The following is a 17,618-nucleotide window of genomic DNA, read 5'->3' on the forward strand; positions in this document are numbered from 1 at the left end:
GAGAGGGGGGTGTTGAGAGGGAAGGGAAAATAGGGGGGCTGTTTCTGCTGGTGCCTTTTTGCTTACTTCTAGTTCCACATGGTGTCCAGTCAGTTTGAAACTCCGGTGTTCATATCTTGAGTTTCTACTGTATTCAAGGCAAGAGATAACCTTGATGTTAACAAGGATGTTCTTGGCATGGGAAAGGATGGATTTTTAGAGTTTGTAAAGGAAGGAGCTGACAGGATTTGGTAAGAGCCTGAAGGAGGTGGGAGAAGAACGGAGCCTGATTGACAAGGGAAGAAAATAGAGATTTGAAAGCATAAGCTTACATCTTATTAGAGGTTACTGTTTAGCCACTTCCCTTCCCACCATGTCTGGGTGAACGGCAGCATGTTATTATTGATCCATCTGCAATGCTACCTTTGCAGCACTGAAAACATTGCTCCCAGCCTGACCTTCATCACGCAGCAGGTCCCAGTATCAGAGCCCTCTTCTCATGGAGCAATCCTTCCAGATATTGAGATGGTAACGTCACAAACAGCAGAGTAAGGTGGCTGTAGACTCTGACTGAACAAGACGTAAGGTAATGATGGTTACTGCCTCACCTGCACCTTTTCTTCTGGGACACTTGTGTAAGTGGAATGATGCCACAGCTGTGAAATCATTAATGTCCCCATTTTATCATGGTGTTGGTTTGGCTTTCATTTGAAACCAGCCTGAAAGGGGACTGTATATTAATTTTATAAACATGTGTTTAAGATTTTTTCCTCAAAAATTAAAAAAATATTTTTTCTTCCTCTGGCTCAAGTTCTGTAGGTGGGTAAGGTTTCCCCAGCTGCCCAATGGAATCTGGGCTGGAGGCTGGGATGGCACTGCATTCTGATGACAATCTCTTTCTGCTCTAGAGTAAAAGTGTTTTTTATAAGGATAAAGAGCATTTGGAATGGAGTGATATGTATGTGGAACCAGCAAAAGTCTTCCTGGCAGAAGTGAGCTCTGTGTAAAAGGAGGTGGCAACTTGGATCCAAGCAGCTTTAGTAATAGGATCAATGGTACAGCTGACCCCAAGAGGCAAATTAACACTACATCCAGACAAGATCTTACTAAAAAAAAACACAACAAAACCTCAAAAGGTCATTCATTGAAGAAATGCATTAGCAATTTTTATCCACAATCAGATTGCATAAATATGAGCATTTCCCCTCTAGGCTATAACAGAACCTGAGAGAAAATACACAAAAATTAGTGGCACCATAGCAGCTGGATTAAAGTCAGGCAGCTGTCAGTTACAAAAGGCATCTTTACCAGAAGGCAGGATATGAAGTGTTCGCATCCAGTTTGTTTAATTAGACCAATGAATCATGATTAGAGTCTCTTAAATAGAATGATTTTCCTCAGGTGCAAGAAGCAACTTTCTGCCAGTCCCTGCCACTTATAGCAGAGTCCAAGTGAAGCCAATATAATCTCTTTAATCTTACCCCATCCCAGGACCTTTCCTTAACTACTCCATGGCTGCATCGAGTCACCAGCTCAAACCCAATCCTCCCCACCCACCCAGGGAATAGAACCCCAGATCTCCAGCTGCAAAGACCTTTATCACATAGGCTAAGAGAACCTCACCTGTCACTAGTAGTAGGGCCTGCAGTCACTAAAAGATGCACACACACTTGAGCAGGTGTGACAGTGAATCAAGTAGTGGGCAGTAGCAGCACAGACATATGACAATCAGGAAAAGAAACCAAAGGATTCAGATTGGTTGCCTTTGGAGGAAGGAAATGCCTCCTTCCTGACAATTCCATGCCATCTCACAGGGCTTGAATAACACCAGCCAGGAGTAGACATACATATGGTTCTGCTTCTGCTTCCATAGTCACAGAGCACATAGGCACATTGCTGCTATTATAGGAAGCATCACCCTGCAAGTGGTTTCAGCTAACAGTCAGAGCTGAAAACTAACAGGAGTTGACAGGATACATACATGATGGGGATCAAAGTTTCTAACCAGAGCGAGGTAGGGTAGGATTCACTCTACACTCAGGAATCTCCTTGATACTCAGTCAAGCACCCCTGTAAACCTCCTTGTGAAACTCTTAAAGCAGCCAGTTCCCAAACATCAGGCCCTTCAAAACTGTTCAGTGGGTATGGGGTTAAACTCTCCAGAACTTCAGAGACACTCTCAAACTTGCTACCTGCCCATAATGGAAAAGCCACTTCTCTGCAACAGGGAGAGTTTCTCAGAGTGGGGTGGAATCAGAATATTGGACCAGAGAGGGATGTGGAGAAAGCTGCAGCACCGAATCAGTGGGACTAAAGATAGATATAGTGGAAAATGGAGCCTGTGCAAGTTCAGTTTGAAGGGTTGGTGGGAGGGGAGAATTTGTGCCCAGGCTTGTCATCTGACCTGTCACTGAAGGAGAGTGTGTTTCTCTTGGGGAGAAACTGAACTCAATTAACTGAAAAATTGCTGAGAGCAACAGAAAACTTAGATTGTGCGTTACATGAGGAGCTCCCTGATTTGTTTGGAAATAGAGATCTTAGGGAGAACAGGGCTTTCTATTCCCAGGGAAATAGGGAATAGAAGCAGTCAGTATACAGCTGGAAGAAGTCCGTAGCACAGAAGGTGAAGGGCACCACGGATGCTACCCCTGTAAAAGCTGGTTAGTTTCCCATGGTTGGCATAACTACAGCAGGCTTGGTAACTGTGGCATCTTCCTCTTTCCACTGAGAGATGATAGTCTTCAGCTGTGTATAGAACTGCACCCCCTGAAGGAAATGAGAGAAACAAGGGTTGTACATTTGGCCTTGGTACTCCTGCAAGCCTCCCACTATACCTTCAGAGTACAAAGATCTCCAACATGGGAGCTGCCAGTAGCTTCTCTGCCCTTCCCAACATCCTGAGGTCTCTGCCCCAGCAATAAAGCACATTGCTCAATTCTCCCTCCACTCACAAGTCTCCACCGTGTTAATACAATCTGGCGGTCTCTTCCCTCACCTCCACCTGGCTTCCTGCACTAGGTTCACAGAGCAGCAAAAACACATTATGTTTCCTAATTTGATGAGTTACCTGTTTGCCATAGAAATTGGTGTCTCCTCTGAACGAAGCACGTGAGCCAGTGAAGGAGAACATGGGCAGAGGCACTGGTATTGGAACATTTACACCCACCTAAATCAGAGTAAAGCCACCATATTAATAGAAGGAACAAGTACCAGATTGTAACAACAGAACAGCCTCATATTTCTCTTCCCCTGAAAGATACTAGATCCAGTTTCCTTAAATATGAGATAATAGTACGTTACCTAATCAAACATTATGACACCTTAAGACAGAAATCAGAAGCCAGAACTAGATGAGTATCTCATGTACATAGCAAGCACGGATGGGAATAATTCTATTCCAGGGGTCAGCAACTGATGGCACGCGAGCCAATTTTTAATGGCACGCGGCTGCCTGCTGCCTGGGACTCCGAATGTCATTAAAAATCCTACCGACGCGGCAAGCCGCGGAGTCCACGGTCCCGCGCCTGAGCACTGGCCTAGCACAGCAAGCCGCCGGCCCTTGCCCCACCTTCCCCCAGAGCCCTGCCACCCCCCGCGCAGTGTTCTGGGGGCTGGGGCTGCGCGCTTCCGCGGGGCAGCGTTTGGCTCCGTGAGGAGGGAAAAGACGCTCCCGGCTCGCCCGGAGCCCTGCTGCCGAGCGCACAGCGCTCTGAGGGACGGGGCATAGCAGGGCTGCACGCGGCGGGGTGGCGGCGGCAGGGCTCCGGATGAGCGAGGAGCCTCACCATAAGGGGGCCGGCTCCAGGGCTGGGCAGGGGGGTTGGCTAAGGGGTGGGGGCAGTCAAGGAACAGGAAGCAGGATGGGGGGTGGTATATCTGGGGGTGGTTAGGGTGGGGGTCTCTGGAGGCGGCAGTTAGGGAGCAGGGGGGGTGGATGGGCATAAATAGTCCCGGGTCTGTTAGGGGGGGAACCAAGGAGTGGAGAGGCGGTTGGGGGTTCTGGGGGTGCAGTCACTCTGCTTCTCCTGAGCTGATCCCCCCTCTTCCACACACACCCAGCCCTCTGCCCTGAGCCCGCACCCCCACATACACCCCGGTGCCCCGCTGCCCTGACCCTGTACCACAGAGCCTCTGTCGACATTACTGACTCCTTGACGCCTCCCCGCCCCAACTGGGACCCCAGCTGACTGAACTAGGCAAGAGAACAAAAAGAAATCAAAAGAAACACGTCCAGAATAATGGCGGTCTGCATGTTTAAACTAGTACAATAACCGTTGACAACGAGAGGAGAATACTATTGACATCACCATACGGGAAATTAGATGATAGGATAAGAAGCATCATCTATAACCATACCAAGCGATGAACAATCAGCTCGATCTAATCCAGCGATACGCCTTTGTGTTGCTCCACACATGGACCCAGCCCCTAACCCTGAACACCTGCACCCCCCTCAATGCCCCCATCCTTCGCCCTGACTCTTGCACTCCCCACATCCCCAGTCCCCCCGCTCCAATCGCCCAACAAAAAACAAAAAAACAACAAAAAAGGTAAACTCCATCCATGCACCCGCACAATTAGACATATGATCACACTACACACCACGTAATCAAACGTACTGTCAGACAGTTGAGCGAGAGAGGATACTGCGCCGCTGCCGGCGAGTCAGGGACACGACCTGGATTGTGAGTCTTATGTGAATTCTGAGCCCCCACCCCCACCCTGAGCACCAAACAGGAGTCCCTGCACCCTCACTCACATTCCCACCTGCACCCTTCACGCCACATGGGAGCTGCCCAGGTAAGTGCCCCCACACCCAAACCTCCTGCCCCAACCCTGAGCCCCCTCCTTCATTTTAGCTCCTGGCCAGACCCTTCACTCCCAGTCCTGTGCTCAGTCCACTCCAACGCCCAGCTCAGTGCAGAGAGAGGAAGAGAATGGGCCAGAACCAGGGAGAAAGTAGGTACCCACTGTATGTGGGCAGGGCCGGGTCCCCAGACTGGCACTGGGCTGAGCGGGTCTGGCAGCTGGGATCCTGGCTGGCAACAGCCAGAGGATGGAATCCCTGAGTGGCAGTGAGCTGAGCCGCTCAGCCCACTGCTGGTCTGGGGTCCTGGCCACCAGCCCCACACAGCCCGCCGCCAGTCTGGGGTTCTGGCTGCCAGACCCTTCCCAGCTGGGGTCCCGGCCACAGGTCCCACTCAGCCCGCTGCCGGCCTAGGTGAACAGAACCCCAGACCAGCAGCGGGCTGAGTGGGTTGGTGGTGTAAGATCAACATTTTAATTTAATTTTAAATGAAGCTTCTTAAACATTTTGAAAACCTTGTTTATTTTACAATACAACAATAGTTTAGTTATTTAATATAGAGACTTGTAGAGAGAGACCTTCTAAAAAACATTAAAATATACGACTGGCACGCGAAACCTTAAATTAGAGTGAATAAATGAAGACTCGGCACACCACTTCTGAAAGGTTGCCGACCCCTGTTCTACTCTATACATTAGCCTATGGATGCATACCTGCCCCACGTCCACCAAGTGGGAGTATTTCCTAGCGGTGGCGCCATTGGTGGTGAAGATTGCAGTTCCATTTCCATAGGGATTTCTGTTCACTATCTCAATTGCTTCATCAAGAGTGTCTGCTTCCAGAACCACTAGAACTGGCCCAAAGATTTCCTCCTTATAGCAGGTCATGCTTGGCTGCCAACGCAGAAACAGCAGAAAACAAAAAACTCATGTCAAGGAAATGCCATAGACAGCCCCAAAGCAGAGACCACCCCACACACACATCAAACCCTCAGAGCATTCCCATCATCACTCACCATCCTTCATCTCACTAGACATCACCCTGCATAGAATCATAGAATCGTAGGACTGGAAAGAACCTCAAGAAGTCATCTAGTTCAGTCCCCTGCACTCATGGCAGGACTAAGTATTATCTAGGCCATCCCTCTTCCTTGAAACAACCTTTTATGTACTTGAAAACTTATGTTCCTTCTTTGTCCTCACTTCTCCAAATGAAACAAACCCATTTTTTTCAATTTACCCTCATAGGTCATGTTTTCTAGACCTTTAATAATTTCTGTTGCTCTTCTCTGGACATTCTCCAATTTGTCCACATCCTTCTGAAATGTGGCACCCAGAAATGGACGCAATACTCCAGTTGAGGCCTAATCAGCGCGGAGTGGCGTGGAAGAATTATTTTCATGTCTTACAACATTCCTGTTAATACCTCCCAGAATTATGGTCACATATTTTTTGAAACTGTTCTCTCATATTTAACTTGTGATCCACTATGACCCGCCCCGATCCCTTTCTGCAGTACTCCTTCCTAGGGCAGTCATTTCTCATTTTGCATGTGTGCAACTGATTATTTCTTCCTAAGTGGAGTATTTTGCATTTGTCCTTGTTGAATTTGCATGCCCCACTGTCCCTCATGCACTGGTAGCTACCAACCCCAATGCCATGCCCTGCCATCTGTCAACGCCCAACTACCACATCCACTGCCTGCTCTCAGTCAAGTGACAAATCTACTCTTCCGCCTGAGGGTTGATCAAGGGCCCTAGATTCAGTCAGGACTGGTTTATAGGTGGGTTTGATTTAAGTCACTAGTCAGGAAGACTCAGTTTAATCATGGTTTTCTACATAAAAGTGCATTCTTGTTGGTTATTATAACCTTAATACATATTCTTCACAACTCAGATAGATGTAGGTTTCATTTTTAGAAGGTACACACTATACACTATACATTTTTAAACAGTAATTTATTTTGAAAACTTTTCAGATTAGTTTTACAGCTATATCAGAAAATGAATGATTGTTTGGTTGTTTCATTTAGCAAAGGTAATTGAAGCAGACATTTATGAAGTCACTGGGAGATGAACTAGCTCCAATTCAACAGGTTAATCATTAATATTTGGAGGATTTTCTTGCCATGCTGTATTAGGAGGAGAACATCACCAGACAGACATTTAAATTGTTGTATTTATCTAAAACAACAACGTTAAGTATTATGGATTTTTTTCTTCAACAGCAAACATATAATATTTTAACAAAACAAGCATATGTCCCTCGCTTCTCACATTTATCTCCAGACTTCTTCTTGTCCTGATCTATTCCGCACCCAACAATCTTCTATTCATTGAACTTTTTGAAACTTTGCACTTTTAGAGAGAGAGGTAAGGGATTGACTCTGTACACAAATTTGCAGAGGGACAATAGAGCTGAGGTCTGTTATTTCTCACTTCTATATATTAAATTTATTTATTTAAAAACATTTTTGCTGTTAACAAACATGTTACCTCTGGAGACACAAATCCAGTTTGAAAACTGTAAAACTAAGCATCTCTAATGGTATCTTCTAGATTGAGCACTGGGTAGATAGAAAGATTAACCTAAATGATTTATACAGAAGCCCATGGAACACCATAAAATTGGGTCCTTAATCCATGAACTAATGGAATTCATTTACAAAACTTTTCTTAAACAACATTACATGAATATATTGTCTCATACTATAGAATTAGAATGTATAATCCCTATTCCATGATGAGATATTTTTGAGCTATAATGTATCTTAAAACTATTTTTAGATAGGCTTTTTCCTCAAAAAGCATTTTATCAAAAAAATCTGATTTAAATTAAAAAGTCCATTTTTTTTTTAATAATTGATTTTTATCCACTCTGGTTTGCTTCTGTTTCCAAAACTCCTAGCTTTCCATCCTCTCAGCCTGGGTGATCACATCACTACAACTTGACATATATTTTGCCTGCCAGTCAACCCTATTGCACCCTACCCACCATCCTTCTCCCTTGCACTCTCACATTGCCTACAACTCTCCCACTGTCATTCCAGCCACCAATTTCTTACATAGGAGCTGCAGGTTTGGCAATTAATTACCTGTATCACCCCATCCATGCTCTTCTACCTCCCAATTTCCGAGCTTCATCTGCAGTCATCTCTCAGTCCAGTCACAGACCACTTCATTTATCACTCTCCAATCCAGGTTTCAGGATATACTGAGGTTGGAACCTTAACCATCCTACCCTGCCCAATTAATACATGCAACACCCCTAAGTGCTCAAATGCACATACTGAACCAGCAATTTGCCAGCTAGCCTATCAAGGCTGATAAGCCCACTGGGCCATTGCTAGCTGTGTTGGGCAGACCACAAGTGCCACTCTTTCCACCAAACCTATGAAATACTTCATTCCTTTGCATCCAGTAACCAGCCCATTGACTAGCTCACCTGGACTTTAGCAAGGATGGTTGGTCCAACGAAGTTGCCTTTCTCATAACCCTTCACTTTGATGTCTCGTCCATCCAGGAGGAGGGCAGCTCCTTCCTTCACTCCACTCTCAATCAGGTGGCAGACCCGCTCCTTAGCTTGGGGGGTGATCAAGGGCCCCAGATCTGCTCCTGGTTGGTCTCCTTTGAAGTACAGAAGCAGGGAAAGGTTTGAACTGTGATGGTTTCATATTCAAAGAACAACCAACAACTACCTTCCCAGCAAAGATACAAGAATCCTAAAATCAAGTAGGAGAGGAACACAAAACTCAAACGCACAGAACCAAGAGACCCTGAATTCCAAACCCATAGGGGATCCCCTAACCAACAGAAAAGCCCCATGCTTCCAAATCAGAGAGACAAAGGTCCCCACACCCAAAACACACAGAGCTGACAGTTGCTGTGGTGAGTTCTGAAAATTTTGAAAGTTTTGCAAAAGCCTTTCTGAACCATAGAGGGGGAAAGGTAACAAGAGGTCATCTTGTCCTGTATATGATACACGATAGCTGCTAAAAACAAGCATAAGATGGAGTCAAAAGGGAACTGAGTTTGTTTAGTCTGCAGTGTTGTCAGAGGAGGTGTCAGATGCTACTGGTTTGGTGCTCTGCTCTCTCCTTGTTGGTATCACTCGGCTGCATTGTGTGTGTTCCCTCTGTGTGCTGCCCCAGCTCTGCGCAGATAGCTAACACAACAGACCCGAAGAGAACCCCCAATGACCACAGAGTCTAGTAAGGTATGAAGGCACGTCGGCCAGGTTTATTGCCGTATTGGACACAATAATAGTTCCCTGTAGGTTTCCTAGCCTAACTCAGGGCATAGTACGAGAAGGTGCCTCTTGGCAATGGACCCGGCTCAATGGCGGGACTTTCCACTGCCCCCTAGCCTGGACCCAGACACTGCCCCAGGCATACATTCTTATACACAGGTACAAACAAGTTACACATCACTCCTGACATATTGAGGTGCAACCCCTTTATGTAGTCAGGGGCTGCCTCTCACCTTGTACAACTTGGTTCGATCAAAACAACTCTATCCATCATTTTACCCTTTTGCCCCTGTTATTGGGATGGGTTGGCCTGTTCTTTCTTATCTGTGGAATGTTCCAATATAAAGGTGTTCTGGTACCGTGTTTATACTTCAATATGCTAGGTGAATATATGTTTATGCATTATCAGCCGTTTCCTTGCCAGCATCTGTGAACCGAGCCGGCTTCCAGCTCACAGCTTGACTTTGCTTTTTAGCTAAGTCTTGACCATTACTTTAGTTCAGGCCTCATACTGGGCCTTTATCAGGGCCTTCACTTACTACATGCAGTATTGCCAATCTCAAGAGATTAAAAATCATGAGTCGGATCCTGAAAAGTCATGAAATTGGCCTCAGAAACCATGAGCTTTAAAAAAATATAATGAAGCCTTTTTGTTTTTAGTCTGTCTTTTGACTTTTTAACTCCCCTGTACTGTGTGTGTGTGTGTGGGGAGGGGGGTGAGAGAGAGAGAGAGATAATTTAATTTTTTTTTTTTAATCAATCTTTAATCCACATATGCCTCCAACTGGCTGCTCAAATGGAGACTCAGTGTATGCTGGAGGTCCACAAACATATTTAAGGAGAATTAGAATGGAGAAGATGCAAAATGATTAAGTCTTTGTTTTAGTTAAGCTAGTCCTAAATAGCAAGAGCCTCATTTCAATATAACTGTAATACTTCTGTTAATGATGTCTCATTAATAGGATGGTCCTCTCAAAAGTATATCTTCAAAAAATAGGAGATGGGGTGGAGGGAAGGCATCTATGCTGGCAGAAAAGAGGGGGACTACTTACGTTTTTGTTCAGACATAACAATGTAACTCAATAGAGAGCTCTATAGTGTGATAAAGTTAAAAATAAAATATAATGGAAAAACCCAATTCACATATAGTTAGAAATACATTGTACAAGGCCTATAAATGGAGCTGGAAAATGAACATCCAAGAAATGCAAAGTAATCTATATATCAAGTTTTTCAATTATTTTTCAATAAAGATGTATGTGAACGGCAAAGATCTTTACATCAGCTACCTTTGTTTGTTTCTTTTTTGTTTACATCAACTACAAAATCCAACAGCGGATTGACTTATCCCCCTCCCCGAAAGATATATGCTTTCATCCAAAGGGCTTTACTGAACACAAATTGAAAGAAAGGGAAACATTCCTAGAAGAAAAGTCTGTTAATGTTATAAGTGGAGTTGCTATGTTAAAGGTACGGCTGAGTCTTTTTACACAAAACCCTAAACTCACAGTTATAAACTGCCTGTTGTTGTGAAAGTAAAATGAGAGTTCTAGTAACACAGTCAAGCCCTCCTTCACAACAGATCCCCCCAGGACCCCAACCACGTGGTGCTGAATCCAGACTTCTTGTCACACACCCACGTAGCCTCCAAGCAGGCAGTCTTCCAGCCCCCACCTCCATGCACCAAACCCATGGAGCCAAGACCTCACAGTCACACACTGCAATGTACCAGATATACAAAAACACACAAGCCAGGTTTTTAACCTGAAGCTCCCAAACAGATCTGTACCTGCATTAACTCGCAGGTTCTTGGCTCTCTCCACCAGCTCTGGCAGCCATTTCTTTGCCTCTCCCACTAATACGGCTGTAGATAGGGCCATGCAGCGCTGGCCAGCTGCTCCAAAAGCAGCTCCAACAAGCTGATTCAAGGTGTTCTCCTTATTGGCATCGGGCATCACCACACCATGGTTCTTGGCTCCCTAAAATACAAGACATATACAATCTCAAACTGCTAAGTACACCTGGCCGACTTTCTTTCCAGCTCTGCAGTAACAACTTCATATCGTAACTGTTACTGAGCTGCTCACATCCTAGTAGAAAGGGAAGCTTAATCTCTCTCAGCACATCCAACTGCCTAAATTCAAGTCAGTCCCAGACACAGAATGGAAAAGGTCTTAAGCATGAATGCAAGGGAGTAGCAGCCTGTAGGTTGAAACACTGAGGGGCCTGTAGGTTGAAACACTGAGGGGCATTACCATGTTGGACTGGACTCTCTTGCCATTCCGGGATCCTCTTTCATAGATGTACTCTCCAGCCTGATTGGACCCCACGAAGCTGATTGCCTTGATATCCGGATGGTCACAAATAAAATTCACAGCTTCAAAAAGGAAACAGCTCATTATATGGGACTCAAATTCTTCTCCAGAGTGTTCAAGGCTGGAAGGGACCATTTTGATCAAAATGGTCCCTTCAGGCCTTCCACCCCCATCTCCACAATGTTCACCCCTCTACTATCCACAGCCCAAGAACCCAGATTCCTGCCCCCCTATGTACTACCATTACAGGGGTTCCACTGCTGCCCATCCCCTCCCTCTGCTCACTGTCCAGCACTTGAACCACCGCCCCTCTGTTCTCCTACCTGGCTCCCCAGTCCTCATCACTCTGTCCCCATAGCAGCCACATCCCAGCTCCTCCACTCACCCTGGCCTTTCCCCTTCTGGCACTTGAACCCCAGCCACTTTCTCCCACTCCAGTCCCTACTACACACTGGAGTTCACAGAACTCCTTATCCTTTATATCTTAATGTTCTTCCAGCTCCAGAACTGCCAGAACCCATCTTACTTTTTAACCATCCAAAATCTGTCAAACTGGGTGCTTCAAGTTAGGCTCCTAAATCTGAATTTAGGCACCGAGGGTGATTTTTTCAGATGTGCCTAAGTGACTTCGGAGTACAAGTTTCCTAAGTCAACGGTACTTATGTTCCTAAGTCACTTGGACACTTTGAAAAGACCATCCTAGGAATCTAAATGTACATCCAGATTTAAATGCTGTCCACCCTCTTTCTTTAAAGGTTTCTCTATTGTCCTGCATCATCAGCCTTGCACTTCCCTGGATCCCCCATGTCCCACTTTCCCAAACACCATGCTGGTTCATAACAGTGGAAACCCTAACATCTCTATGCCTCCTCTCAAAGGACACATGCCCCAACACACCCTCACACTCTGTAGCCAACTCAGCAGACTAGCCTGAGTTTACCTTCATGTTGCCCATGGATGATGTTCAGAGTCCCATCAGGGGCACCAGCGTCCTGTAACAGCTTTGCAAGGAACATGAGTGCTCCTGGCACACGCTCCGATGGCTTCATCAAGAAGGTGTTACCACAAACCATGGCCATGGGGAACATCCAGAGAGGAATCATGGCTGGGAAATTGAATGGTGCAATCCCTGCACACACTCCCAGAGGCAGGCGAAAGGTGTAAGTGTCCATGTCCTTAGTGATGGAGGGCAGGGTCTCTCCCAACATAAGGGATGTCACACTACAGGCGTGCTCAACCACCTCTGCAGCAGAAAGGGTGATATGCCAAAGAGTGAGCTCCTACCACTCATCCTCAAAACCGCCTTCTTTAGAATTCCACAATGCAATTCTCCCTTCCTGCATCTTTCCCCACAACTTACAGCTCCCATACACCATGAACACTCCCTGCATGGCCAAGTACAGTAGCTTGGCTGGCTGTAAATGGATTCTTATAAGCTATGAAGGGTGCTACTTTCTCGTGTTCTACAGCCCCTGTTGCTCATTGGGCTTTTACCCTGCCCATAGCTTCTGAAAGCCCCTTATAGTGGGAGGAGCCACTAGCTTACGGAGGCCTCGGAATACGTCTCCCTCAGCATCAGCCAGGGTCTTTCCTTGCTCCAAAGTGATGAGTTTGGCAACTTCTTTCTGGAAATAAAAAGAGAGAGAGTGAGAGAGAAAAAGGGTCAACCAGCACAAGTGGGAGGTAGAAGCAGGATAGACTGTTCCACAAATAGCCAAATACCACAACGAATGGACCAGCAACGAGGGACTTGGAAAGGAAACACTACCCAATTTGCTACTTCTTAATGAGTCACTGTATGTGTGAGAAGCCAACAACCTACAGAAAGGGACTGTTTTAATTAGGACAACTGGAATTGTAGGGCCAGTCTGAATCCTATGGCGTCACAGCCATGCAATCTGGGGATTTAGAACTACAAAGCCGTAGTGAGAACAACTCTTGCAGATATTTCTCCCTTTTGCCTTCACTGACTCCATATTGAAACAGCACTTGGTGTAAAGATAAAATGCAACTAACAATCTGCCCTTCCCTGTATCTGCAGGCAATATTGCCTTCTTTGTCCCCATGGGCCTGAAGAGCACCACATCATCCCTTCCCTGGCACGAGGTATGCCACCCCCATTCTGCTCACAAACCCAGGCAGCACTGCCCTGCCATGAGCCCAGGAAACAGTACTCAAGCATCTCACCAGGTTGTCCTTGATGAGCTGCTGGTAACGCAGCAAGATTTGCTGGCGGCTCAGAACAGATGTCTCTGACCAGTTCCGTAAAGCTTTTTTGCATGAAGTCACAGCTGCCTCCATCTCGCTCTGTGTGGCCTTCGGGACACGACCAACCACCTCATTTGTGGCCTGATGGAACAACCAATTACATCAAAACTCATCCTCTTCATGCCATCTCCCTCAGCCATTCAATGCCCCTTTCACATCCCTTATCTGATATCTTTCTAAAATGGAACCATACTTACATGATTTCCCTGATGTCAGGGAGAAACTCCTTCCCTCACATACTTTGAGGACACAGCTTCAACTAGAGTTGAGTGCTCAGCACCTCTGAAAATCAAGCTGTAGGTGTCTCAAGACGGGCATCGAGAAAACAAATAGTTAGTGGCCACCTCTGAACATTTTGGTTTAAGGGACCTGCCTGACAGTGACTATAGCAAAGTCAGAGATGGAACCCATTTCTCCTGGGTTCAGTTTCGTCAGTGCTTTAACTAAGAGATTCTTTTTGCTTCCTGTATCTCTCAGCCTCTTCACTACACATCTGCTGTGCATAAGACAGGATCCTAAGGACAGCAGTCTCTCTCTGTATAACAGTCTTTTCCATGCCTCATCTGCTGTTCCTCTTGTGCTCTAAATGAGGCATACATCCTTTGGAAAAATCAGTAAGTGATTACGAAGTTAAGTACTATATCATAATTAGTATGGACGACCATAAATTCAGCATTTCCTATCTTTTGAGAGCTTGTTTTAGCAACCGTAACATTCTTTTAATGTAGGTTTTTTAAAAATTGTTTTGATATAACAGAGATCATCAGTTACATCATTCAGAGAGACATCTGCAAAATAAAGATAAGTAACCGTTCAGAGCAAGAGGAGAAGAAATAAAACAAGAAAGCGAGTAGCCTTGCAAAGAATGAATCTCCTCACTAGATCCAATGAGTTTAGTTGGCTGAGCCAACTTTGCTGAATGAGTGTAATTGTTCTGATCACTATCAAGAACAATATGTACAAATAACTATAATGTCAAAATGGGGCTCCACACATAGAAAAGTCTGAGAACCCACTGTCTAGACACCTGATGCAAGGGTCAGGCATGATCCCCCTCCATGCAGTCTCAACTGAATCTGCCCCCTAGAAGCAGACACAGAAATGAATTTAACAAAATCGGAGTTCTGAGACCAGACTCATAAAGCAACTGCATCCAATATGGTACGTGATGCCAAATTCACTGGAATTTCACAGCTTAAACATGGCAGCTCCATCAAAAGTGGGGAAAAGAACCTCAGATTCCAGCCAGGATTCTCTCCTCCCCCTTGGAGGGGAGGTGGAGTCTACTCCAGTCTCTGCCAGGAGTTTACCTTCAGGCTTACATCGAATCACTAAGTCCAGTCCTGCGCTTCTATGATTCTATGACAGAAACCATTTACTAATTTGATGTACTAGTCACAGAGCCCCTTCAGTGTGCAAAGAGTGGAAAAAGGGGCCTAAGTCTCCTCTCGGAGATCTACCATATAGGGGAGAGAAGGCAGTGTTCATCATTTCTACTGGGTCTGGCATTAACCTTGAGAAGGCAGTTGACCCCTAAGAAGGCAACTGCAAGACAGTCACATTCCCTGCATCTCCCCAAGTAACTTCAGTGAGGTGGAACCCCTTCCTGACCACAGCAAGGGCCCACACAGCAGCAGAGGTCATTTCACTTACTGGGTTGTGGATATCGATCCATTCGGTGGTTTTGGATTCAACAAACTTCCCATCAATGAACAATTTTGTTGCTGGCTGCAGAAGACAAAGCACAGGTTAGTGGGTGGTGTTTCTGCCTCCCTTTTGTGCTTAGATACCTTACAGAAGAGGCTGCTAGCACCACCTATTTTTAATGTTGCCCGACACTTCCCATTTAAAAGACCCTGTGTTCAGTTGCTTATAACTTTGGCAGACTCGAACAGTTCAAGCTGAAATCTTCTATACTAGGTCTCTCTCTCAAGGGTCAATTTTGGGGGAAAATTTCAGCCAGAATGGTTTAGTCATTTCTGAGAGGAAGGCTAAAAGAAAATACGTTGTCTTGCAAGTTAACAAATTCTGGGAACTTTTTCTTTAAAAAGCTCTAACACCCAAAAGTTTTGGAGTAAAGACTTGAAATTTGGCAGGGAGATGGCCTTTGTGTTAGGGACATAAGAGTGGCCATACTGGGTCCGACCAAAGGTCCATCTACCCCAGTATCCTGTCTTCCGGCAGTGGCCAATGTCAGGTGCCCCAGAGGGAATGAACAGGACAGGTAACCACCAACTGTCCATCCCGTCACAGTTTCTGGCAAAACATAGGCTAGGGACACCATCCCTGTCCATCCTGGACAACAGCCATTGATGGACCTATCCAGATCTTTTTTTAACCCTGTTATAGACTTGGCCTTCACAACATCCTCTGGCAAGTTCCGTGGATTGACTGTGTGTTGTGTGAAAAAATACTTCCTTTTGTTTGTTATAAACCTGCTGCGTATTAATTTCATTTGGTGACTCCTAGTTCTTCTGTTATGAGGACTAAATAACACTTCCATATTTACTTTCTCCACACCAGTCATGATTTTATAGATGCCTTTTGCTGTCACCATACAAATCCACCCACTTGGGGGTGGGGGAGGAATCGCAATTTGCACATGCTCAGTAGGGACTTTAATTATAACAGCTATAATCTTCAAAGATTCCCTCCTCGTTGAATGTACTCCATCCTCTTACTGCTCTTACGAGTGACCAGGCTGCACATGTGACATCCCCACAAAGCATGTGCCCTCCAGCGCAGGGGTAAATCTGGATTTTCTCTGTAATAACTAGGGCTGTCAATTAATCACAGTTAATACATGCAATTCATGCAAAACAAAATAGATTAAAAAATGGTTGCGATTAATCGCAGTTTTAATTGCGCTGTTAATAATAGAATACAAATTTAAATTAATTATCAATATTTTTAGATGTTATTCTACGTTTTCAAATATACTGATTTCAATTACAACATAGAATACAAAGTGCACAGTACTCACTTTATATTATTATTTTTGATTATAAACATTGCACTGTAAAAAGATAAACAAAAGAGCCTGCAATAGAACCCAAGCCTTTGGAGTCTCACCAGTCCTCAGTGGTCAGCAAATATCTGTGAAACTCATTGACAAAGCATGTCTCTCCATCAACTGCTGGGCCACTACAGGATGACAACTTACTATTGGCATCAGTTACTCCATTAAGTGAAGTAACTGAGGTCTTTGTGGTGGATCTCAAGGTTCCAACTAATGGCCCATGGGGTGTCAATAGGATGCCACATAATGGAATTTCTGGGTTTTTTCCCCCCAATTTGCTTTTTTAAGAGCTGGGAAATTGCACACAAAAAAATTCCATTAAAAGAAGATTGTTTGACTTTGTAACTTAAATAATCAAAAGTTGGGAAATGCCAGAATTACGGCTGCCTGTGCAACATTAATTCAGCCCCTTGTGTGTCTGCATTATGGTACAGTCTTCAGTTACATCACCACCATTTTCTTCCCCACAGGACCCTTACCTTGTTTAGTGGACAGGATGGGCCTATTCTGGTGATAAATCAGGGTTGAGTATTAAAGGGGACTTCTGTCTGTAGGGCCCCTGCCTTATTTGTTGCAGAAGTTGGAAGATTTGTACTGAATGAGGCAGGGGACTACAGGAAGAGCAGGACTGGCTCATGGTTAAGATGGCTGAATGCTGCCCATCCCTGTCTCTGCCACAGAGTTCTCATGTGAATCATTTAAACCAAACTTTTCACATGTAGTCACTAGTTGTACGTTCCTCATATTCTGGGTGCCTTACCTAAGACCTTAGCATCTGATCTGCATAAGTGCCAAACACTGAGGCCACGTCTACACTACGGGATAATATCGAATTAGCTAAAATCGGTTTTATAAAACTGATATTATAAATTCGATTTCATGCGGCCACACTAGGCACAGTAATTCGGCGTTGTGCGTCCATGGTCCGAGGCTAACGTCGATTTCTGAAGCGTTGCATTGTGGGTAGCTCTTCCGTAGCTATC

The 17,618-nt window shown here is 45.2% G+C and overlaps 2 protein-coding genes across 5 annotated transcripts in view; one reads left to right on the forward strand and one right to left on the reverse strand.

Annotated features, from left to right (window-relative positions):
* The window catches only part of BBOF1 (basal body orientation factor 1), a 23,515-nt gene extending 22,738 nt beyond the window's left edge, over positions 1 to 777 (forward strand). For both annotated transcript variants that reach the window (XM_075065549.1, XM_032801965.2), the window contains exon 11: positions 411 to 777. In XM_075065549.1, the coding sequence (XP_074921650.1) occupies positions 411 to 531 (121 nt within the window). In that variant the 3' untranslated portion in view covers positions 532 to 777. The remainder of the gene's footprint in view (positions 1 to 410) is intronic.
* A 346-nt stretch (positions 778 to 1,123) lies between these two features.
* ALDH6A1 (aldehyde dehydrogenase 6 family member A1) overlaps positions 1,124 to 17,618 on the reverse strand; it is a 22,344-nt gene continuing 5,849 nt past the window's right edge. For 2 of the 3 annotated variants that reach the window (XM_032801961.2, XM_032801962.2), the window contains 10 exons: positions 15,270 to 15,344; positions 13,536 to 13,697; positions 12,895 to 12,973; positions 12,289 to 12,591; positions 11,289 to 11,410; positions 10,823 to 11,012; positions 8,230 to 8,411; positions 5,500 to 5,679; positions 3,047 to 3,145; positions 1,124 to 2,745 (listed from right to left, as the gene is read on the reverse strand). In XM_032801961.2, the coding sequence (XP_032657852.2) occupies positions 2,641 to 2,745; positions 3,047 to 3,145; positions 5,500 to 5,679; positions 8,230 to 8,411; positions 10,823 to 11,012; positions 11,289 to 11,410; positions 12,289 to 12,591; positions 12,895 to 12,973; positions 13,536 to 13,697; positions 15,270 to 15,344 (1,497 nt within the window). In that variant the 3' untranslated portion in view covers positions 1,124 to 2,640. Of the gene's footprint in view, positions 2,746 to 3,046; positions 3,146 to 5,499; positions 5,680 to 8,229; positions 8,412 to 10,822; positions 11,013 to 11,288; positions 11,411 to 12,288; positions 12,592 to 12,894; positions 12,974 to 13,535; positions 13,698 to 13,813; positions 14,249 to 15,269; positions 15,345 to 17,618 lie in introns of those variants that run through there. The other variant, XM_032801964.2, reaches the window with a different exon arrangement.

Source organism: Chelonoidis abingdonii, chromosome 4 (genome assembly GCF_003597395.2).
Source record: "Chelonoidis abingdonii isolate Lonesome George chromosome 4, CheloAbing_2.0, whole genome shotgun sequence".
Classification (NCBI taxonomy): domain Eukaryota; kingdom Metazoa; phylum Chordata; order Testudines; family Testudinidae; genus Chelonoidis; species Chelonoidis abingdonii.